Source organism: Artemia sp. Qi Xiang Cuo, chromosome 4, assembly GCF_049724085.1.
Source record: "Artemia sp. Qi Xiang Cuo chromosome 4, ASM4972408v1, whole genome shotgun sequence".
In the NCBI taxonomy this organism is placed as follows: domain Eukaryota; kingdom Metazoa; phylum Arthropoda; class Branchiopoda; order Anostraca; family Artemiidae; genus Artemia; species Artemia sp. Qi Xiang Cuo.
Window position 1 is genome coordinate 72,883,102 of NC_142797.1, and position 25,213 is coordinate 72,908,314.

At 34.0% G+C, this 25,213-nt stretch overlaps 1 protein-coding gene and 1 pseudogene across 2 annotated transcripts in view; one reads left to right on the top strand and one right to left on the bottom strand.

Annotated features, from left to right (window-relative positions):
• The window catches only part of LOC148953408 (hexokinase-2-like), a 119,709-nt pseudogene that overhangs the window by 16,967 nt on the left and 77,529 nt on the right, over window positions 1-25,213 (top strand). The window lies entirely within an intron of this gene.
• Window positions 1,937-23,543, bottom strand: LOC148953409 (phosphoglucomutase 1-like). Its single transcript, XM_089088528.1, is given in 10 exon segments — window positions 1,937-3,394; window positions 7,837-8,020; window positions 9,190-9,330; window positions 11,439-11,549; window positions 14,148-14,302; window positions 15,794-16,023; window positions 16,026-16,137; window positions 18,761-18,879; window positions 19,701-19,863; window positions 23,248-23,543. Coding segments are annotated over 10 exon segments (1,686 nt in total). The 5' UTR covers window positions 23,494-23,543; the 3' UTR covers window positions 1,937-3,169.

Genomic DNA, 25,213 nt, shown 5'->3' on the forward strand with positions numbered 1-25,213 from the left:
AATTTGGCTGATTTTCGGAAAAAGGGGGAAAGACCCCCGAAAAGTTATAGAATCTTAATGAAAATCACACCATCATATTCAGCGTATCAGAGAGCCCTACTGCGGAGGTTTCAAGCTCCTATCTGCAAAAATGTGGAATTTTGTATTTTTTACCAGAAGAAAGATCACGGGTGGGTGTTTATTTATTTATTTTTTTCCTCCAGGGGTAATCGTATTGGCCCAGTGGTCCTAAAATATCGTGGGAGGGCTCATTCGAATGGAAATTAAAAGTTATAGTGCCCTTTATAAGTGACCAAAAAAATGGAGGGCAACTAGGCCCCCTCCCACGCTCATTTTTTTCCCAAGTCACCTGATCAAAATTTTAAGATAGCAATTTTGTTCAGCATGGTCGAAAATATGATAACTATGTCTTTTAGGATGACTTGATCCCCAGAAGTCCCCAGAGGGAGGGCTGAAAGTTATGAACTTTACCCAATGTCAACATATAGTATTGGTTTTTGGGAAGTATACAGATGTTTTCAGAGGGGATTTTTTCTGGTAGTGGGGGGAGTGGGTTGGGGGTTATGTGGAGGATCTTACCATGAAGGAAGTTTTCATGGGAGAAAGGACATTGCTATGAAGGGGGCGCTGGATTTCCCATCATTATTTAAAAAAAAAATCAGAAATTAAATATAAAAAGCAAGTTTTTCAACTGAAAGTAAGGAGCAACATCAAAACTTAAAACGAACAAAAAAATATTAGCTGTATGATTGGGTTCACCTTCTAGTCAATGCCTCGCTCTTTAAGCCAAAGATTTTTTAGTACTTTCATAAGAGCTATTTATTCTAATTAACGGCCTTTGAGATTAAGGGGTCATTTTTAAAGAATTGGAACAAAATTCGAAAGCTTAAAGAGCAAGGTATTGACTAGGGGGTAAACCCCCTAATATACGTATTAAAAATATATGAATATAGAAGTTCGTTACGTAAGTTAATTCGTAAGTTACGCATATTTATTACTAATAAAAACGTTCGTAAATAAAATTAAACAGGTTTCAAGAAAGCCATTTAACCAAATAAAAGTAAAATTAATATTCAATTTTTTTTAATTGGTCATGTACGGTGAGCCAAAATCAAAACCTGCATTAATTTAAAAATGTTCAAAAATTAAATAAAAAAAAACACGTTTTTTTAACTGAAAGTAAGGAACGACGTTAAAACTTCAAACGAACAGAAACTATTCCGTATATGAAAGGGGCTGTCCCCTCCTCCACGCCTTGCTCTTTACACTAAAGTTTGACTTTCTCACAACTCTATTTATGTTAAACAATAAAAAACTTTAGCGTAAAGAGCGAGGCGTTGAGGAGGGGACAGCCCCTTTCATATACGGAATAATTTCTGTTCGTTTTAAGTTTTAACGTCGTTCCTTACTTTCAGTTTAAAAAACTTGTTTTTTTTAATAGCCCTAGAGAGCGGTATTGAATCACATTTTTCGTATAGCCTATTGTTTGAAATACGGTTAGTCATCCGGGTACCCAGAACAATCCTTCATCAATTTCTCTGGAATACATATAGCAAATCTTCATCCGCTTTTCAGAGCTTGGCCTTACTCCTATAGCCTTACTATTATTCATAGCTTAGCCATAGCGACAGGAAAAATATCTCTCCTAGCGTCAATTTGTAATTCTGCTTCAAAATGACTGGTAGACACTTTGGGAATGTCACGAAAAAGATGGTACCTCATTCAGATACTATTAACTAATTAAGAATTTATCTTGACAGGCCAAGGAGCCTTTTGGGGAATAGTAAAATGAAATATTGTATGTATATTTCATGATGAATAACTCTTATCTATCTTATCCAGACTTTCATTTAAAAAAAGGGAAGAAAAAAACAAAAACCCAAAGAAGAATTAAAAGATTTTATTCCAATCAACCACATAGTACCACTATCAGTACAATTAAAATTTCAAACTTAAAAAAAAAGAAAGAAAAAAAACAACAACATACCCCATTGGCCTTCTATCATCAAAAATATGACCAAAAATTCATTAAAGCAATAAACAAGCACTTGAACAAATGCCAGATAATTCTACAGGTACATAAGCAGATCTCGGTAAACATTAGCTGAATTTAATTCGTTAATACAACATTTAAATGATAATTTGAAGTAATTGAGGATATAACAAATCGGAAACATTTACGTTTCTGAGTGGAAAAATTACAATTTAAGTTCCTTTCCGACTAGCTAATATTTACAAGTTGAAGTCTCCCCTTCTTTCAAAAAAGGGTTCAGTGGGGTCAGTTTACGGAAATGTGAGGGAGGGGCAAAAAATTTTTTTTTAATTTAGAGGGAGAGGCAAATTTTGTTATTTTTCATTTTTTCTGTGAAAGGAAAGAATAAACATTTTCACTGGAAATACCAGTAAGAATGTTTTCTTCTAATCTAGAGGGCACCCCACTCTTCCCTATTTCACCCCATTGGGTGGGCTCAAACACCTTGGCCCACACTTCAGCTTCACCCAAGTGCATAAATAGTCGTACAATAGATTATGTGTACTGCAAAGAGCTATGACATCTAAACAAATTATCTTGCCAGATATTTATCACTTTTTTCTCTAAATCACGTTCAGTGAGAACTTATCCCTATCTCCATATAACACACAGTTCAATACATTGGTATCTCAAAGCTGTATAATTGCAATTTCAAAGGGTTTAATTTAACATTAAATGTCTCCTTGGTATTTTCATTGAAGAAATCGAAACAAATGACAAATTTGCCCAATGCCCCAACAGATATAGAATAATACATTTTGCCTTCCCTAAAATTTTTGCAAATTGACGCCGCGGCTGGAAAGATATTCCTGGCGATTATAAAAAAAAAATGATAGATCGGTGACAAGAAACGAGTGTCAACAAGTACTAATTATTTCAAAAAATGCACGCAATATCATCAAAGTAACATTTGTATTTTGCTCTGGTTTATTTGACACAAGCTAGATAGGTCTCCAAATGACGATTTTTACTCTCTGACTTAAATATGAAATATTTACAAATAAATAATGGTTCAATGATTAAATTTTACAATAAAACACGAGAGTCAATAAAAATAAAATAAAATTTAAAATACATTAAAAATCCAGCATTTGGTCTCACTTGTTACAAAATAATTTTGGTACAACAGCAGTCTATTCACGTAATAACAGTTGGCTCACTTCTTCCAGTAAATTCCGCTAGTTTTGAGATTTTGAGAGCTATTTCAACTAGTGGTTTGAGCATCTTCTCTGGTGTGTTTTGTATTTTGCTTTTATCGCCACAATAGCTTTCTATGTACAATCGAACAGTGGCCCCAGTGCTTCCCGTACCACTCAAACGAACAATTATTCTTGAGCCGTCTTCAAAAAGAATTCTTATCCCCTGAAATACATAAAAACTTTGTAAACGCCTTGTCACCTTAAATCATATTTTCTAATCAATCAACTCATGTTTGTGAGAATTACACAGGATACGACAAAGTAAACTCCGCCAGCCAGGCATATAAAAATTACAAACTAATAACCAAATGGTCATATTTATTTTATATTTAGCTTTACTTGAGCTAAAGAACCTCGCATTTGAGGCAGATTAATTACTAAATAAATTAATTCAACCATATCTAAGGAGGACGTAGGAAACTATTTAGTTATAGTTGAACCAACATTATGTAAACTAAAACCACAGAGACTAGCATTTCAACAGGGATTCTGTCCCCTTTTTAGTATTTTTTTTCTTGTATTGACGTCTCTCCAAAAATGCACCTCCGTGTGTAGCCTACCTGGACAAATTTACCTGTTATAAGTAAAAACAAGGCCATTTGCTACAACATTGTATCTGATGTTTTCTATCTATTTAATGAATTCTAGTTTTTGGGAAAAAAAGAAAGATCGTTACTACAAACAAATACTATAGTATATACTCGTAAATAATGAAAATTTGCATTATATACTGATTCTGAAATATACCCAGCAAATCTTAAATTTACCGAGCAAAAGCTGGAAGCCAAAGAAAATTCGTAAATTTTTTTGATAAAGTGGAAAACCCCCCTAAAAGGGGGTGAATCTTGATGAAAATTATGCAATAGAATTTGATAATTCTGGAACCCTAGAGCGGAACATTTAAGCCTTAATTGAATAATAAAAAAAACAAGATTTTTTTTTAACTGAAAGTAAGGAACGACGTTAAAACTTAAAACGAACAGAAATTATTCCGTATATGAAAGGGGCTGTCCCCTCCTCAACACCTCACTCTTTACGCTCAAGTTTTTTATTGTTTAAAAAAATAGAGTTGTGAGAAAGTCAAACTGAGGGAGAAAGATCACGGATGCGTGTTTGTTTTTTTCCCCAGGGGTGATCGTATCGAACCAGTGGTCCTAGAATGCAGGAGGGCTCATTCGAACGGAAATTAAAAGTTCTAGGGCCCTTTTTAAGTGACCAAAAAATGGAGAGAAGCTAGGCCCCCTCCCATGCTCCTTTTTTCCCAAAGTCACCAGATCAAAATTTTGAGATAGCCATTTTGTTCAGCATGGTCGAAAAAATACAATAACTATGTCTTTGAGGATGATTTAATCCCCCTCAGTTCCCGGGGGAAGGTTTGAAAGTTACGAACTTTGCCCAATGTTTACATATATTATTGGTTATTGGGAAGTACACAGATGTTTTCAGGGGGATTTTTTCTGGTATTTGGGGAGGTCAGGTGTTACGTGGGAGGATCTGTCCATGGAGGAAATGTTCCTGGGGAAGATAAATTGCTGTGAAAAGGGCGCCGGATTTTCTAAAATTATTTGAAAAACGATCAGAATATTAAAAAAAATTTCAACTGAAAGTAAGTAGCAGCATCAAAACTTAAAACGAACAGAAATTATTACGTATATGATTGGGTTCGCCCCCTAGTCATTAACTCGCTCTTTACGCTAAAGTTTTTTTTTGTACTTCCATCATAGCTATTTATTCTAATTAACGGCCTTTATGATTAAGGGGTCATTCTTAAAGAATGGGAAAAAAATCTGATCGTAAAGAGCGAGGTAATGACTAGGGCGAACTCCCTAATATACGTAATACAAATATACGAATATAGAAGTTCGTAACGTAACGTAAGTTAATTCGTAAGTTAAGTCAGAACAAAATTTCGAGACAGCCGTTTAGCCAAAAAAAAATAAAATTAATAGCCAAAATCAAAGCTGCATTAATTCAGAAACGATCAGAACTTAAATAAAAAAAACAATTTTTTTAAACTGAAATTAAGGACCGCAATTAAAACTTAAAACGAACAGAAATTATTCCGTAGATGAGAGGGGGTGTCCCCTCCTCAATGCCTCACTCTTTACGCTAAAGTTTGTTATGGTTTAAAAATAGTCCCACTCATAATGATATCTTACGAATGCTGAGATGTAGCTAGCAATAATTTGAGCAAATCAGATTTTTCATATAATTCTTGATTGACTGAAAGATTCTGATTTGGTTAAGTTAGCGCTAACTAAATCCCATCCTTAGTAGTCTCATTGTGAATGTGGCATTAAAGATATATGGTACTTATCTTAGCAAGCTCTCGATAAGGAATTTTATACCCAGAAAAGACACCTTAAACTATTTGAAAACTAGTGTTTATATATTGAGAAACAGCGTTCTAAGCTAACCCCGTATGCCTTTAGATCGTTATTCTTAGCAACAACAAATAAAATAGCAATTGGATTGGTCAAACGATCAAACTCTGACCAAAATTTTTTTTCGTTTCTTTTTTAAAAATTATCAACCCCGAAAATCAAACGTAGATACATATACGTCAGTAAGGGAATTCCGTCCCCATATCTCACAACCCTCTTAAAAATATCCTAAAGATCTTTCTCCCTACATAGTTCGCTTATTTTGGTACTTAGGTATTAAACGTACTCTTTTATATACTGCTAAAGAAGTCAATTTTGGTTAATGCTAATAAAATAAAATAGGATGAATATATAACAGTTTAGAAACAAATTTGAGCTATGTATTTGCACGTTAGGAGTGGGGAAAGGGGGTAAAGTATACCATATATTAAATACGTAACCTAGCCTGACCTAGGTGCCTTCCCCCCTAAACCCCCAAAAAACAACAGTTTAAATATCGTAAACGCAATGAAAACTACTATTTGCATTCCAATTATTAATAGCGGTCTCTAAATAACCAGTCTGGCGGGTATCTGTCCCGGTATCTGTAGCATTTCCAGCCTGACATTCCATATACAGTATATAATAGAGTACATTAATACTTAAATCATAGAGAAAACTAGCTGTTCTCAATCGTAATAAAATATTTTGAAATTTTCAGCAGAGAAATGGATGAACATCTAATGAATAAAAGGGTGTGGTTGGGAAGGAATTAAAACAAAAACAATATTGGGACACAAACTCCCACCTTGAAATTATGCTCCATAGAAATACCATAATTGCAATAAAGGAGCTTTTGCCACACAAGGCTGCTCATCGTTAGGAGTACCGTTGGTCTCCTTATACAGTAATCAAATACATGACAAAGCTATTATCTAGACCTATAAAAATAATCCATTAAACATACCCCGGCCCATGAGAATTCTGTCCAGTGTTGCTAATGGCAGCTTTGGAACTTTTTCCAAACCTGGAGCCAACGATACAAGAGTTCTTTAAAGGCTTCTATAGCCATATGACTAAATGTTTTGTAGGACAATGTCGTGGGGAACTTTTGACAATGTCTTGAACTTTTACCATAGTAGCATTTCTTTAGCTGGTGCACCCATTAGTCTTGGTTCCTTAAAGTACCCTGTCCCTTGGTAGCCAGGAATAACATTATATCAACCGTATTCACATAGGTAATTGTTTATGTGCGAACGATTTTTAATTTATTCATATTACGCCAAATATTCTTGTATCAACATGTAGACAAGTTAATGAAAATCCTACTTTTGTAAGATGAAATAGATGACCTGGCTGTAAATAGACAATGCTTTGTTCTCTATATTTTCAAACCGTATAAATAGTAAGATTAAGATAAAATATTTCAAATCGGTCCAATATTTTTTAGTAAATATAATGAACTGCATACCGTTTTATTTTTTAAGATTTTGTAGACGAGAAGACCCTATAAATCAGTCAAAAAATAACATTTATAACACAATTCAAAATATCTTAAACTATTATATATACTAGATTCTACCAACTTACTAAGAATATAAAACAAAAGATATTAAAATGAAAAATATTTATGAAATATTGAAAGTTCAAAAGGATTATTACTGGGACCCCCCCCCCCTCAAAACTAGAAGCCATAACCTTTTACTAACAAAAAAAAACACATTCATTTCGAATTTGGTGTAGGAGAGTAATCACTTCAGTTTTCGTATTTACTAACTCAAGTTCCAAGACGTGAAGTCATTACTTCAGCTCTTTTGTGTGTCCACGCGTACCAGTAATACATCGAGTCATGAATCGTGTATGTTAAATCTTGAAACTACATCCTTAAATTAAGAATTATTTTCAGAACGAGGAGAGAAAAAGAGTGCTGCTTTAAAATTCTTCAAAAAAGACATAAATTTACAAGATAATAACTTCAGCATTAATTGAGGTTTCTCAAATGTTAAGATTGAGTCAGAGACTAGACCCATCAAAAATCCTCCAAAGGATTAAATAATACAAAATAAATAAGTGAAATTAGAACATTCCATTTATAACACTAGAAATGATTGACTTGGATAAATTATTTATGATAGTTGACATTGGGAGGGGCAGGTTGGGTTATATGTACTTTGGCAACCATGGACTCATAGCAAGTAAGACGCAAAAGAGGTTTTAAAAGGCAAATATAAATTAAGTGTACCTGCTTATTTGCAACAATGCCATCGATAGGGTCAGTATATGAAAAATCGTCAATCATCTTGACTTTGTAGACTGTCCCATTTTGGGCATGCTCGGATCCAACAAAACTTGAATCTGATTGCAGGGCCCGTAAATGTTCTATCATTTCTTCGCAAGGGCCGGATTCGCAATTTTCATAGTCGTACCTAAAAGATTTAGTAATCATTTGATGAGATAATGGATAACGTTAGAATATTTTCAGGCGAGGAAATACAGAAGAGGTGATACACACCCAAACTATTGACATCACACTACTTAACTAAGCCTTTGCTTCATTATCATAAGGAGAGATTTAATAGGAGCTTTCTTTTCTAGCACATTTATAATATGCCCTGACATCTCAATCCCTGCTTTCAGTATCATTTTATAGCTATTTTTTGGTATATACCCGTGAATTTCTATTCTTAGACTGGAGAAATACCAGTTGACTGCTTTTTCTACAGTTCTAAGCTTGCTATCCACAAAATAGATTTTATTGTGCTATCCAGAATATTCATGAATAATTACATGTTTATCACAGTTATTAAACATTTCCCTATCAGGTTACATAAAAGTCCTGCACCAAATTTAAGGACTCTTTAGAATCATAATTTAGTCATTCTATCTTGCCATCTTTATTCTCAACTAAATATCTTCTTAACTTCGGGCTTATTCCATTCCTTCTTTTTAAACTTTAGTTTCCTAGGCAATTTGTTTCGCTTTTAAATATTGCATTAATGTAGAATTTAGAACTTTACCAAACTATTAGTTGTTTTTCATTCCTTCACCTTTCTTAGCAATTTTAAAAGTCGCCAAAAAATAGTATAATGTATTGCCCAATTATTAAGAAAAAAGAAAAGAAAAGATTTTATGCCAATCATCTTCTTTACAATTTTGTCTACACATTTTAGCTCTTTCTCCTAGCCCATCCCCCCTCCGGAACACTATATATTTCCAGGATTTACTGCCAGAATAACTCCCCCTCCATACCTCATCCCTCATCCACAAAGAAATGTTGGTAGGTTATCATAATCGCAAGAAAATTAAAAAACAAAATTCAAAGAAAAGATAGAATAAGAAACATCTAAAACAGGAAGCAAAATATCGGCAACAAATGAGTGTAAGAGTAGGGTAAACATATTTTTAGACATGGTCTAAAGATTAGGCGTCTAGGATATAAGCATGCTTTTGATATAAAATATGCCTGACGAAATATTTTGTATGGGGAAAAAACATACAGACTTCTTATACTTAAATAAGCAAATTAATATAAAGGAGATAAAGACAATTAATGTAAAGTTACAAAACATAATTACTGAAAGCCTTAAAGACGTACCTTGTGAAGTAGTTTCTGCCGTACTCTTCCCAATGAGCTTTGAGTATGTTCTCAACAGACTCCTTTCTATGTGCCAAGATTGACAGCCACGCCAAAACAGCCCATATGCCATCTTTTTCTCGAATGTGGTCTGAGCCAGTTCTAAAGCGCGTAAGAATTTAGTTATATTTTTATTTCGAGAATGGGCATGCAAAATAAATACTAACAATAATCACATCATTCTTGGAGCAAACGCTTCTATAGGATCCCCTAATATAACTAAAATATAAACGAAACCAAGCTTCGCATTTAATAATCTAAGTATTGATGAGTCTTGATTTAATGATCTTAAGTCTTCCGTCAAAAAAAGATAAGAAAAACTAAAGAAACAATAAGAGAAACCAAAAAAAATTGTCTGTCTTTTCTTTTTGCCTATCTGTCTCCTTTCCTTTATCCCTTACCCCAAAAATGAGCCTCAGCCAAACAACTGATAAAACAGTAAAAATACCAACAACTCGTCCCTACAACCCAACAACCATTCACCCTTCCTCCATTAACAATATTAAAATAAAATAAATAATCACTTTTAGCCTCACAGTAAGTTCATATTAGAATCGTTAAGCCACGCGTAAAAAGATACAACAAAAAGACGATTTTTGAAAAACAAATTCAACTTCCTAAGCCATCCATGCCAAAAGCTTTAAGTATTCTCCTTGGATATAAGAAAAAGCTATTACAACTGCACTATTTGCAGCCATCAACTTTTCAAGTATATCCTTTTTTCTTTCTTTCTCTTCTTTATCTGTGTTGGTACCACCAATACTAATCAATAGACTTTAATTAGTATACTATAGTAGACTATAAATAGACTAATCAATAGACTTATACCTACAGCTTGAATGTGTTAGTATAGATGTATATGATACTAGACCCGTTCTTGTTAATTTAACTTCTAACATCTATGTTTTGACTTTCGTTTTCTCACTCAGAGCCTATTTGCACGGGCATCAATGCAGTAACACCAAACATCGTCAGAAACACCGATTACTTGCGTAAGACTACTGATGCCGATCCCTTATATAATAGAATTCGCAATTAATCATTCCATGAATAGAAGAAACCCTTATTCGATACTTTTAACATCACTTTGTGAGTCTCAACGTCGGCTGACTGTATCAAAAGACAAAGGGTCCATTAGCGAATTTTTCCAGGGGACTACTTATCATTGAAACCTATTGAAAACTCGTGATCTGATTGCGAAATTTGGTTGAAAAGACAATGAAGGTCTGTTGGCAAAGTTTTCAATCCAAGCGGGTTGCACCACAGAAAATTCGAAGAGCTGTCAAACTGATCAAATGACTTCTCTTTTGCTCTGATTTTGGGCATTTTCCTAGCAGGTATACTTGAACATTTTTTGGGACAACCCTTAGCCAAATTTTTAAAAGAAATATCTATCTCCAGCACAAAACAAGACAAGCTACAAACTTTTTCTATGTTTTCAGGGAAAGTAGATGTTTGCTTTTAGCTTTCTGTCGTTTATTTGGAGTGCTTTTCCAAGCTCTAAAAGTTATGGCAAGAACGCCCAATAAATTCTAAATAGTTCGGTCACACAAACTAAAACAGTTTATAATGGACGAAATAGGCTAATTCTTTTTGGTATCGAATCCCCTTAATGAAGACTTTGATAATTCTTTGCTGAGGAGACACAAATATAACAAGTAAGCAAAAGGAATGAGAATTAAGCGCGGTTTTTTCCCCAGAAATAAAAGACCTTACCAGTTTGGTTGAAGTCCATCCACAATCAATTGTATTAATGCCGAGATTATGCTAGTGCTAATATGAGCCAATAAAAATTATTCAACCAATCAAAAGATCTTATAAATATCTGATTGGCTCAAATTAGCGCTAGCTGAATCTAGGTATTAGAAAATTTCATTATGAATGGGCCTGTAGCAAAAAAGACCTAGCCTCTGATTTCGACAGTAAATTACTAACAATGCAGAAAATCGAAAAAATATAGAGCATTTATTCTTATTTGTTTGGGCCCAAAGAAGCCTTGAACTATACTCTGCCCTTTGTCAACATCTTAATAATTTTTAGGTTCAAACATATTCTACTTACATTTTATTGATTTTCACACTTAAGTGGTTCGGTCTTTTTTATATGCGAAGGCTAGAAGACTGCACAAATAACTTAGTTCCTGAACATAGTGCATAACAGTTCAATTTCCCCCTATAAAAGAAAAAATGAAGAAAATTAGTAAAACCCACCCAAAACTTTCTTCTCCACACAACGACAGTCTTCCAGCATCCATTAAATTTCCAAAATATTTCCAGCCAGTTGGAACTTCAAATAGCTCTTTTCCTAGTTTACAAGCAACTCTAAAAGTAAAAAAAGAAGGAATCATTATTTAAAGATCCATTTAAACTGCTGAAGTTTAATGTTAAGAAAACTTTATTTCAAAATATAAAAACTGAACGGAGATGAAAGTTACATCGACTTTAAACATCATTTTACAATAGAAATTTGAAACTATTCAATAGTTCTATGAACGATCGCGAGAGATCTTCCAAAGAGACACAACATTCTTTTTCCCTGAAGGCGACCAAATCATGTAAGAACACTGACTGAAAGCCAGAATTTGCATAATTCACGTCTCTAGGAGCGGCCAATCGGAGAAGGAGGGCTTCTAGTCACCAGGACAAAGACATTGGAGCATTAAGGAAAAATTACCAAATTATACCTTGATATATTTTCTACCTGGGATCCACAATTTCTTCAGATGGCTCCCTTCCCCCGAGCTGCAAGCAAGGCTATCCAAAGCGTCTTCTGCCATGGGCAGGTTGAACAGTCACCTTTGGCGAAAACCAAATATCAGTCGTTCAGCCAAACTGCGAATTTTCAACGGCATCGTCGGTTCTGTGATGCTTTATGGAGCTGAGACTTAGCAAGCATCAGCTGCGGCCCTAATGATCATCGATAGACTTCAGTCGAAGAATTTGAGAAGGATAGAGGGTCTACGGTGGGTCGACTTCGTGAGTAACGATAAACTGCTGACCAAGCAACCGAGCGTACCTTACGGTGGTTCGGACATCTACTTCGAATGCACCCGCACTTACCCGCAAAGACGATCTTCGACTTTGACCCTATCAAAGCCGGTTGGAAGCGACCTCGCAGCCGACCAAAAAATCAGTGGTCCGACAGCTTATCCAAGTTTCTAGCGATGTCAAATATCGGACCGAGTGAAGCGTGAACCCTTGCAATGGACCGAAGTGGATGGGGGAGGCAGACGTCACTCTCTACGCCAAGTAGCGCCCGGTAGGAGACCTAAGTCAAGTATATTTGATCCACGAAACTCAAGAGCTTAGAAAAACTAAGAGATTCAAACAGATAAAATCCTGTTATTTTTCAATATTATCCCATAAAAATATATTTTCCCAAAATCAAAAAATTATCAAACTGACGATTATCAAAAATTACCAGAACAATATACAGATATTTTTTTTTTAATTATTTATTGATGCACAACTACAGTAAGCCCGTTTATTGATAAATTTGCATATTAACACTATTTTTTGTATATGCGATAATAGACAATTTAGGATTTCAAGGCTGAAAAAATAGAGCCATTCTTAAGGCTTGAAAGGATAGAGAGCACCATGTTCCAAACTAAAACCACATAAGCGAAAATGATAAATGAATTACATTAGAATGTACAAACAGTCATAAGTAGAAATCTATATTTGTTATTAAATATCATCCTTTGTTTCATAAATCGTCTTCACAATGAATTTTGATGGGACAAAATAAAAAAAGAATCATTTAAACCAAAACTAATTTTCAAAAATCTTTATGTAGCTTTAGTAAAACTTCTCTTGTATGACATTTGCTGCTGCGTAGGACGTCTACGACGCAAAATATTATCTTTTCATTTGTCGGTTGAAAAACCATCTAATGAACCTTACAAAATAACTGAGCCAAATAACTGCCCATAAACATACGGTGTCACAAGGCAAATTAACAAATACCGCATAATCAGGTAAATAACATTATAATTTTAAATTTCGTGGTAAGATGCTAAAATTACGCAAAGAAACGACATCTTTTCCACTACGTAGTAGTTTTTTTGTGATTTTATTTGCGGTGAAATACATAAACAGAGGAGCAATAACAACACTAATTAAATATTGAAAACACTGAGTACAAAAAAAATCTTACTAAATATTAATACTATTAATATATTTAGAAGAAGTACAAGGATCCTCTACATTTTCCATGCCTGTGCACAAGAAGTCAGGGGGAATCCCCCAAGAAAAAAAAAGGTTAATCGAAATAAATTAATTTTTCATTTTTTTTATTCTTTCTTCTTATAAGCCCTCACCCCAAAGAACTGTATCTTAAAGCACCTAAGAAGCCTAACCAAATTAAAGAGTACTTCTTTCCTTCCACTGATACTATTAAAAAAAATTGTTCTATACAAACCATTATTTGTAAAAAGTCATTTTCCACACTACTTTGATCAGTGGCAATTCATGAAACCTTAGGGCAGGGGTGGGGGTACACAAAATGTATTTTTCAAAACTAAGAGATAAATTTGTCTTTTTTGTTTCTTCAATGAAAATACCACAAAATAAATCTTTAAATCGTTTTCAAACATTATATATTTTTAGGCATGGGGAAATAAAAAAAAATATATCCAAAACATTTCACCCCCCCCCCCATCCCTCCCGTCAGAAAGCTCCTGGTCACATCCTGATTTTTATTAACCACAACAGCGATAGAAAACTTGGATTGTAGTCTAATACCGACTACAGAACCTTCATAAGAGCATATGCTGAGCTGGGATTTTTTTCTTGATTGCAGTTTTATATTTTCAGACAGGGGTAACTTCATTGTTTTCGCATCAGCAGAAAAGATAAAATTAGTGCAGTTGGTTGTGTGCATTACGCGTTTTGACAACTGTATATAAGTTGACCTACCTATCAACAGCTGCTCCAGTTGGCATACTTCTGGCAAATCCTTTGATACCGGTTCTTTGAAAATATGGAATACAGTCTAGATTTGCAGCAATAACTGCCAATGAATCCGAGGGGTTTACAAAGAAGCCCTTCTTTCCTAAGATCATGTTACGATCCTGAAAATAAACAAGTGTAACCTCAACAATGTTCCATTAAACCCTACAATAAAAGAATTTATTTTTCTATGGCTAAACATTAGACTTAAGAATGGAAAAACTCTTCGGAAGATAACAGTATATGATATTAAATACAGAATGGGTGTAGTTCAGCAACCAATATCCTAAAGAGGCAAGTATATTCCATGCGTTATTTACCAACAGGGTTTAAGAGGGTTAGACTGCCATAGTTTTAGGAAGGGAGCTTAGCGGGAGTATACCATGGGCCAGAACTGAAAAACATTAAGAATTTTTTTTAATAGGAATTTTCTTTTGAGAAATTAGGTAAATACAGTTCATATATTTAGGCAGAAATTTCTATCTTTTACTGGGATGTCCTTAGAAAAAACCTTAGAAAGTGATTCCTCCCTCACTTATGAACAGAAGTGGGGCAAGTATTTTCCACAGTTCATTTTAATTAAAACGAGTCAATAGAAGTGGTATTTGCATTTATTGCTTAGGATAAATAATAGAGAACTCCAAGCTTATAAAATATTATCGAATTTTCTTCATAAACATTAACCGTATACCCCATCAAACAGCAGAGAAAAGTTCTCTTTTTCTTCTCTTAATACACCGGAAGCAATCACTTGCACATAACAGGTCGATTTTGAGAAATGTTTGGTATTTGTTTTCACCCATAAGAGCAAAAATCGAAGTGGGCAATTAAAATTCATAGATAATGCAATGGACTAGAGACACACAAAGTCACTCAAATATAGAACACGTTTTGATATAAGGTTAGAATAAATATTTAAATCAAGCAGAATATGTCAAAATTTAATTTAGCCAAAACCACCCACAGCCCTCCAGCCCTCTGCAAGACCAAAATATTCATCACACACTGTTGTGGCAGTATTGCAGTATTGACTTGGTATAAGAGTAAATAACCTAGATGTTTAATGGGTTTGTACCTTAGCTCTATCTATAATTTTATCATGATTTATTCTATTTTACTGGAGCTAATACTGGCTTATGCTAAATATCATACTTATCTTTCGAATCAACACAAGGAACTAACGGCATCTTTTCAATGGCAAATGCAGCCATATCTGTCACAAATAACATAGGAATTTATCAGAATTAATGCACTGCATTTCAATCTACAATTTTTGGTTCAATAATCATAAAACACAAGATTAGTTCTTTACCATATCATTTCCAAGAACCAAGAGCAGCAGTAATCCAATTACACTTTGTGCAGAGACCAGCTATTTAAAAACAACTTTTCCAATATGTTAAAAACGTTAGTTTTTTTAATTGTGTGGCATTTGAAAAACGCGCCTAACGCGTTAGCTATTCCTTTGTATTTATGAGCCCGAATATACTACTAATTATCTTCACTTTCCAGTTCATATCCCAAATTCTGCTTTACTATTTAATTGATTACCTGTAATTAAACTATTTTTAATGTAAAAGATCTTGAAACAAACACAAAGCAAAGTCATTTACCCCATCTCCATCAAAAGCAGCTCCAAAGGAGTATTCTCCTTCCTCTAAACTCTTCACCAAGTCTGCAGCATACGTCAAATTTGGGTCAGGATGATGACCACCGAAATCTTCTAAAGGCAGAGCCCTTACTATACACTCTTCTGAAGCTCCTAACTCGTCAACAAAAATACGTCGGATGTAAGGCCCAGTGACGCCACTCATGCCATCAACAAGGAAAGAGAATGGAGACCCCCATCTCCTTTTATCAAGGAACGAAGGCAATCAAAATTGAATATTTCCTTCATATGATTAACGTAGTTTATAACACAATCAACAACTTCTACTGTAAACGCTTCACCTTCAACCTGCAACAAGAATAGTGTTAGAGATGTTACCATAAGTAACGTTTGGTATGTATTGTGAAAGGATGTCTTTTTATCCCCCCCTTCTTTACCGCTGGGCAACTGAGTGGTGTTTTTAAGCTAAAAGATGAAGCTAAGCAAACTCCTAAGCAAAATCAAATTAAAACTTCATCTATTAATATGATTTTGAACTTCGTCTTTTAGCCATTTTGCTAGTGGTAAAAAGGCTGCTATGAAGAAAAACAGGCCTGTCTTTAACGGTTCAACTTTTTTTTTATTACGTGATACTTATTGATTAAAACAATTTTTTTTTATTAGTTAAAAACATATTCTCTCACTCCCCTAAAGCCCACTACTTAAGCCAAAGACAATTCAATCCTTCCCCTTAGGCGTGCCCCTGGTTTATAGAAGCAAAATAGATATCATGAATGATAAAGAAGAAAAACAAATATTGGCAAACAGCCCACACAACCAATTACAGTGCCATTTCACTGACGAAAAAGCCGCTTCATTGTTTATTCGAAAATTGTAATTTATTGATTCAGTTATTTGAATATGGAGTCAATCAGGTACTTAGGCAGGGGTTTAAGGCTCATACCCCCACCAAAAAAAAATTCAATTGAACTTTAAATTTAGTTTCAGATTCTCCCTTTCTTTAAAGTTTTTAAGCCGACACATAATCTATATTTGTACAGTTATAATAGCAAAGTCCTTACAGTTAGCGAAATATCTTTACGGAGTAACTAGTTCCATAAAACGTCACCATATTGCTAGTGCGTTTTGCACATTCTATTGCATGTTATCTCGACTGGACGGGAATGTTGGTTTTTATTCATCCCCCTAAGATTAGAGCTGGTGAACATTGAAGTTCAAGTTACTCAAGTTAAATCTGTTATAGTTAAACAAGTTAGTTCAAACTTTAAAATGATTAATATGGCTTAACTTCCTAATAACTAACACAAGATCCTACAACAATAGAATGAGAACAATAATGAGCAGAACAGTCTGAATTGCCACACCATATAGTCCAAAATAACGGTATTTTTTCATAGCAGAAATAACGTTTACTCTTTGGTGAGCCAACTAATGCAAATCCAAGGCAAGAACGTTGTTTAGCGCCAAACTTAAATTATTACCACCATGGCTTTCCAACATGTACTTACACAAAAATAAATTTACTAAAAACTTAAGCACAAACTTTGCTCAAAAATAGCAGCGCAGCGCAAATAGCAGCAAAAATAGCTAATCCCCTAAATTAGCAGCTCCCCTAAAAATAGCAGCTCAGCGCAAATAGCAGCAAAAATAGCTAATCCCCTAAATAAGCAGCTCCCCTAAAAATAGCAGCTCAGCGCAATGAAGCAGCAAAAACAGCTAATCCCCTAAATTAGCCCTATTAGGGCTATTTCAAAACTAGCAGCTCATAATCCCCTAAAATATAAAGGCTATTTCAAAGAAATTTTAAGGGCTGGTATGGGATATATGCGGTATAAGTGTCTTCAAACTATTTATTATCCTATATTATATCTTAAAGATTTGGCTATAGTGGAAACTTGTAATTATTCAATCTCTCATTGAGATTTTCTCATTGAGATTTGAGAATTATTTGATCTTTCGATCTCTCATTGAAATTTTCATACTTTATTTCAAGCTGAAGTGTGTGAATACATATAAATTTACTGGCTGCTCCTTATATTGTTTGGTTTGAATAAGCTAAAGAAATTTAGAACCAGTAATAGGCTACCCTTGACTTATTCCACGGGTTTCAGTTGCTATAAAGCTATCTAATTTAATTCAAAACTATGAATTGCCAGCAATTTTCTTCAGGCAAATACAACAGTTTTTGCTAGATGTATAGGCGTAACATGGTGCAAACCTTCTGCTGAATCATAGCCACCCAGTCTTTTTTGAAGACTTGCATTTAAATATTTCCATTTTTACCGGAAATTTACCATGACTTCTTACCTAGAACACATCATAATAACTAATTGAGCTAAAAAAAACTCCTCTTAGGATACTTTGTGATATGTACATCAAAATGTAATTTACAAACTTCCTTCCCACTCCCCCAACCCATAAGAATTCGGAGGGAGACCATCAAAACGATTTAAGTTCAGTGCCAACTACATTCACCTAAGGCATGACATCCCAATAGCCATGTTTCAGAACCAGTAATGAAAGGCAAATTCAATCTAAAATAAGTTAAAACAAGAAAGAAAGACTAAAAAAGGAGGCATCTAAAGTTAAATAGACTAAAAAATTAAAATTCAAACATAAACAAATTAAATATGAAACCAAAAAACATAAAAAAAATAATGGACAGGGTCAGTGATTTAACACATGAACTTGTATCAATTTAAAAGGTTTAACAGGGAGTGTTTTTTGTCTCTGTTAGTACCTGAGTTCAATTTGAAGATATAAGAAGCAACCGTACAGGGTGGGAAAAGTGGACTAGGAGTTCAGGGAATTCAAGTATTTGTATTATGTATGGTTTTGCCAACCTGTTGAGGTGAGAAGCAATTTTAAGTCAAGTCGGGTTTTACAAATTTGTTTTTACTTTTTTTTTAACCTGTTGATATTTGTTGTATGTAGAGAACTAAACAGGAAGCAGAAACAAAAAAAATGCTACCTGAAACTCTTTCAATCCTATTTTGCCAATATCACATTTCAGACCAGGTACAGTTCTAAATTCCTTAATTTTTGTACTGTATTTATATATAGCTGTTGTAACAGCATCTGGGGCAGGACCTAGAAAGATATAACAAAGCATTAGAAAGAACTGATATTATTTAAAAATTATAAGATTTTGGGGTAAATGTATAATTGGAAAGCTTTTAAGAAAGGGTAAATATTTGGTAAATATGAAGAAACGTTGGATTTCAACTCTTATTTAATTTATTGTCAATATTTATTTGTACATCTGCACAAAGAACGTAACCTTTTTTTTGAATTGTCTGCTAAAAAGTTTATTTAATTTTTACTGTTGTTTGAAAATGAATAAGAAATTTACATGCCAGCTTCACACTAGAATATTTCATAAAAGTTAAATTTCAATCTTAAGATGCATTATTTTACCAACTATTACATATATAACAAAACAAAGAAAGAAGACAATAGATAAAAATAAAGTTGAAGCAAAACACGATATTATAGTTACAATAATTATAGATTTTCCTTCAATCTAACTCTAAACAGGATTAACCAGTCTTTAGGTTACCAAAAAGCAAAATATAAAGAGAAATGGACATTTTATTTTATATTTTTTGAATGGAAAGAAACAATCATTCAAAAATAAGTAACAGGAAAATGACAATTGAAGTTAAACAAGTGTGTAGTTTCAGATTCTCTTCAAACTGATTTAAGGCAATAAAAAAAGGGAGAAAGTAAATAAGTTTTCAGGAAAAAGGATTAAAACTAAACTTTTAAATCTGAAGTGCTTTGGGTATTTTTTAGAATCTTATAATATCAAAACAAAATTAAATATAGCATTGACCAGATTGCTAGAAACATTTACAATTCCAATGTTGATAATTTTGACAAAAACACACAGTTACAAAATGTGAACTCACCCCCATTGCTTGTGTTGAATTTAATGCCAAAATCTGCATCAGGGCCACCAGGGTTATGACTGGCTGTAAGGACAATACCAGCATCTGCATGAAACTTCCTAATCAAACTCGAAACGGCAGGGGTTGAAAGAATCCCACTTTTGCCAACAATAAGTTTCCTAACCTGTAAAGTATATCAATTCCAACATTACATATCATTCAGAATACAGGGTAAAAAGAGTCAAAAGTGTTAACAAAACTAGGGAGAATCTTTTATTCAAACTTCAAAACTTTTCTCAAATATCAGTTGCACAACACTTTTTAACAATAAACATATTTTGGCCTATTTTGTTAATCTATTTATCTGCTTTGTTAGCCTAGTTATCTGCTGAATTGTGAGCCATCTGATTTGCCTTAGAAATGCTGATAAAATATTGTATGGAGACTGACAATATCAGTAGTAGTAGGGTAGTTATTAATAGTAGAAGGTAACTCAGTCTTTTAGCCAGTCTAATAAAGAGGTGAAAGAGTCTGCTCTTAGAATTAATGGACCTCATACCTAATTAAGAAGAAAAATTGTTAGAATAATAGCCATTATGATGTAAATATGTTTAGTTAATATGCTTTTCAACTACACCGAAATAAGAGGGTCAAAATTTAATAAGGATGGTTATGTTGGAGGAAGTGAGTTAGAGAGAAGGGTTTAAAAGGTCAGATAAAAAATGACAGTTTGTGCAGAATCCAGATCTATTTACACTGAGGACAAGAACAGAATTATCAACAAACACAGGTATCACATACAATGTCGCCTTAAAAAAAACCTTGAAAAAAACATAAAAAACAAGGCAAAAAACATAAAAAAACAAGGCATTTGCCTTGTCTTAGTCCCCTTGAAAAAAACATTTCTGTCAGTATATAGGGCCTATACTATTGTCACTAATAATTCTGGTTGATATTTTTTGTTATCTATTTCTACTTCACAGCTTGTGAAAGACTTGGTCTACCCCTTTCCCAAGATTTTCAAAATACCATGTTTTTTTTTATTTTCATTAGAAAAAATGAAATAACTTTCTATTTAAAAACATAACTTTGGAAAAAATTGTGTTCAGCATATGTTATCTTCAAATATCAATCTAAAGCCATAATAGCCTAGCTCATGGGTAATAGAAGACTCTTTCAACCTTATCTCTCTCTCTACTTGCAAGGTTTTAAGATTCAGTGAGCACCTGTTTCAACTTTGGAACTATTTGATTCTCAAAATCTTGACCATAAACACAGGCTTAAAGTGAAAGTGGAGTAAATAAGCTGAAGTACTTTTAGAAATGAAACAGCCTAAGTATGTTGAATTTTTTGAAGTTATTTTCAAAAGTTTGTAGTGTTTCCTTCTGAGGAGGAGCTCCTTAAACTCTAAATTTATCAAAAACTTTTAGAAAAAAGGATAAATTTGCAGTGGGCCATATAATTTAGATAAGATGAGTGAAAACGTCTTTTGATACCTTTTTTTATGCTCTTTCATCATTCAAGAATAGCTTCTGGGGTTAAAAACATATCACTAGTTTATAAATAAGTTGTTCAAGCATAACATATTCCAAAAATATTTATTTATAATTAATTCAAACCTTATTTATTAGGCAACTCAAATAAGTAGTTTAATTTACTTAATTAATGCAATATTGTGTTAATTAAACTTGCTCCTACTGCAAGTTTATTGGATCAACCTAATTTGTGCCCCCCCCCCCTAAAAAAGATCGGGGATCCACTCCTAACATTCAGTGTATATATTTGTAAATTAGGGGGGGGGGGATAAATTTTATTTTTTATGTAAATTAGAGGTTATTTTAAAATTTCCCCCCCCTATGTGCAAATATATACCCTGATTTGGTATATATCAGGGTGGGGGTAAAATTCATTTCTGACAAAAATGATTATTACATTTGGAAAGAGCATAAAAAAGGCATTGATTGGCATGTTTACTTTATTCATAAGTAAATAATATGAACTGCAAAAAATTTACCAGGGTCCCTTTAAGGGCTCAAGATGTAACTAGCCCCAGAAGCAATTTTTGAATAATGAAAGAGAATAAAAAAGGGTAAAATTCTACTTTAGATACTTTTGGCTATCTTGGGAAGGGGTTAAGTTAGGAAAATGAAACTTTCAGGGATGTGTCTACAGGCTAAAGTATGTCACAGGAAGCTATTTTGAAGTACATATCTCCATGCCTTCTCCCTCTAGAGGGTCCTGAAATTTGCCTACATGACATGTCTATACCTATTGAAAATTTGACAAAACAACATTTTCTCTTAATTTTCAGTTATCAGTTTCTTTTTCTCTGGCTTTAGTTCTGAAAATGCAATTCCTGTTATTTGAGTAGAATTTTAAGAAATATCAATGTTTTTTTTTCTCCTCAAAATTTAGAAAATGTGTGCATATCTTTAAAACCTTATAAATTGGGATTGAGCAAAGTTGTGAAGTTGAAAACAGTAAATATTTACCAAATCATATTATCAAGTTACAAATAAAGTGAATGTACCACTCAATGCCTTTTTTATGCTCTTTAAAAATATAATAATCATTTTTGTTGGAAATGACTTTTATCCCCCACCACACTATATACCAATTAAGGTTCTATATTTTGACATTAGGGAGGTGACGGAAAGTTTAAACTTACCTCTCATTTACATCACAAATAAAATTACCCCTGCCCCCCTAATGTGTAAATATATACCCTGAATTGGTACATATAGGGGCAGGGGCTAAAATTCATTTCCAACAAAAACAATTATTATATTTGTAAAGAGCATAAAAAAGGCATTGAGTGGTATATTCACTTAAGTTGTAACTCAATAATATGATTTGGTAAATATTTAACCTGAAAACAATTTTGTTGTACTTCATTTAAGCAGAAGATCTATTTTTCAAGGTTTCACTTTTATAACATGGATTTTTTAAGGGCATCAATGGACAAGACCCCCTAGATGGAGGAGGAGTGGAGGTAGGTACTTCAAAATACCTTCCCAAGACATACTTTAGCCTATAGACACATCTCTAAAAGTTTCATTTTCCTAGGGATACCACCAGATGACTAACTTAACAGTGTATATATATATACAAATCTTCAAATTTGCCAACCAGCCAACCATTATTGTAAGCCTAGGAGTCCAGCTGGACAAAAGGAAACATTAAGAAAACAATTCCTACTCCATAATATGCAAAATAGGCTAATCCTAGCTAACATATTTTACAGGTGGAGAGCCTTTATCTTCACTTATTTCCTTGTTTTTCCAGCTTTTCTAAGAAATTCATAAATTTCTTAGGACCTATATATTCACAGAATATATACCTCCACACCCCTCAATTTACCAAAAAACATTTTAAAAAAGCAAAACCTAACAGGACTGGGGTGCAATTGTCACAGCAGGCCTACTGATCATGAGGCTATATTTGAAAACAGAGTTGAAAAAAAAAAATGTTACTAGGCCTGCTTTTTTGCCATCAGGAGTTTAGGCTATAGCCTAGCCTAATTCAGAAGAGGGTATGCAGAAAACTAGGCCAATACAAAGAAACTTGCCTTGTTTCCTGCACATATCTTGATAATAATTTCAGTAGCTTCTTTGCCAAAGTAACGACCATCACCTCCAACAACAATAGTTGTTCCAGCAGGATTGTCTAAGCCTCCTGACAATATGCTTTGGATAAAATTATGGGTATAATTAGACTCCTGAAACTTCTTCACAGGCTTCCGAAGTCCACTTGTTCCAGGTTTCTGTCCATCAAAAGGGATAGTTGTTTCAACTTCTATCTTCAAATTAGTCATTTTCAGGCTTAAAATCTATGGAAATAAAAGTCAGGTCAAGGTCAAAAAGACAAATGTCATATTCTATCTGGTAGAATTTGAACAGAATTGATGTGATAGATGTCACTTGCATAAATCACAATAAAATTGAACTAGGGAATTCTTGGACCATGTCAACTGGTATTGTATTTTAAATAAACCGAGGGCTCTATCAAGAAATTTAGGGTACTTGTGTATTATATGGTACACATCCGAGGACTTGGATCTACAGATAAGACAATAACCGGTATGCGTGTCAGTATTTGAAGAAAATTAGCTTAAGTTCAGTGTCTCTTTGAGTCGTCTCGTTTTCTACTAACTCGGTCTGACCGACCACCATGTCCTTCGAAGGACCCAAAGAGACGGCAATGGATTTTTGGGTGCTGAGTCAGGCACCTGAAAGATATACCCAAAGGTGAAAAGCCACTCTTGTACTTTGAAGCACTATTTTATTTTTTATTAAACAGTTGCTTTTTTGTTCCTGTATATTTTGTAAAAGAAAAAAAGGCCATTTTGGGAAGAAGCTTGGGCCCCCCAGAAAAATTAGGGTGGACAATGGCCCACCCCTACCCCCCCCCCCCCCAAATGTGGCCTCTGAAGATAAACACAAATTAAAAAGAATGACCAAGCCGAATTTATAGTGTATAGCAATTGTGATAAAAATGAGTAGAGCTACTGCCCTCTAAACATTTTATAGATTGCTGCTTGGTTCACGCTGTACTGGGAAAGATTTGTATTTCGTAATGTTTGCATATTATTGCTTCACAGCCTATCAAAGGCAGTGCAGTAGCGCTGCCTAAGTAAAGAGCGATGTCGGCACAATGTATTTCTTCGTTTTTTTAGATCTTCGAAAGGGACTCATTCGATTGGAAATTGAAAGTTCTAGTGTCCTTTTTAAGAGTCAAATGTGATTGGAGGGCAACCCCTTCAATCAAGTCCAAACTTCAAGATAGCTATTTTGTTCAGTGTAGCGAAAAGGTCCAGTAATTATTGCTTTGAGGATGACAGCACCCCTCCCAAAGCTTTCAGAGCAAGGAGTGTGAGTTATAATATTTGGCCATTATTATAATGAAAGGTTTATATGGAAGGAATGGTCGTAACAAATTCGGAATAAGCTCGTTGGATTGGGAATCCAATTCAGCTTACTAATGCACTTTTTAAGAGTTAAAAGTAGTTGGAGGCAAGTTTTCCCTCCACGTCATGTTTTCCCCAAGTGCATCCGATAGAAATTTCAAGATAGCCGTTTTGTTTAAAATAGTCGAAAGAACATTTAACAAGGCCTTCGGGGTTGAAAAAACTCCTAAAAAACCATCCTGAAGGCGTATGAGGGTCTTATGGAAGATGTGGTCGTATATACTTTAGAGGAGGATTATTTATTTGGACATTGAAAGTTTTAGTTCCCTATTAAGAATCTAGTTCACCGTTTGACCCTATTAAGAGTCAAAAGTGATGGAGGGCAGCCAACCCTACTATTACTCTACTACTATTACTGCTTCTGTTTGGACAATTTAACTAAATTAAAAGAGTGTAAGTTTATCCAGGTTGTCAAAGAGCATTGATAAAATTTCTTGGGAACAATATTAAGTTTCATTTTTCAGGTCAACCAGTGGATGGCCGGTGTTTAACCCCTCCCTCCCCCCACAGAATCAAAAGGACTGGAATTCTCAACTTCTGATCTAATGAGCGACCTTCTAAGTTTTTT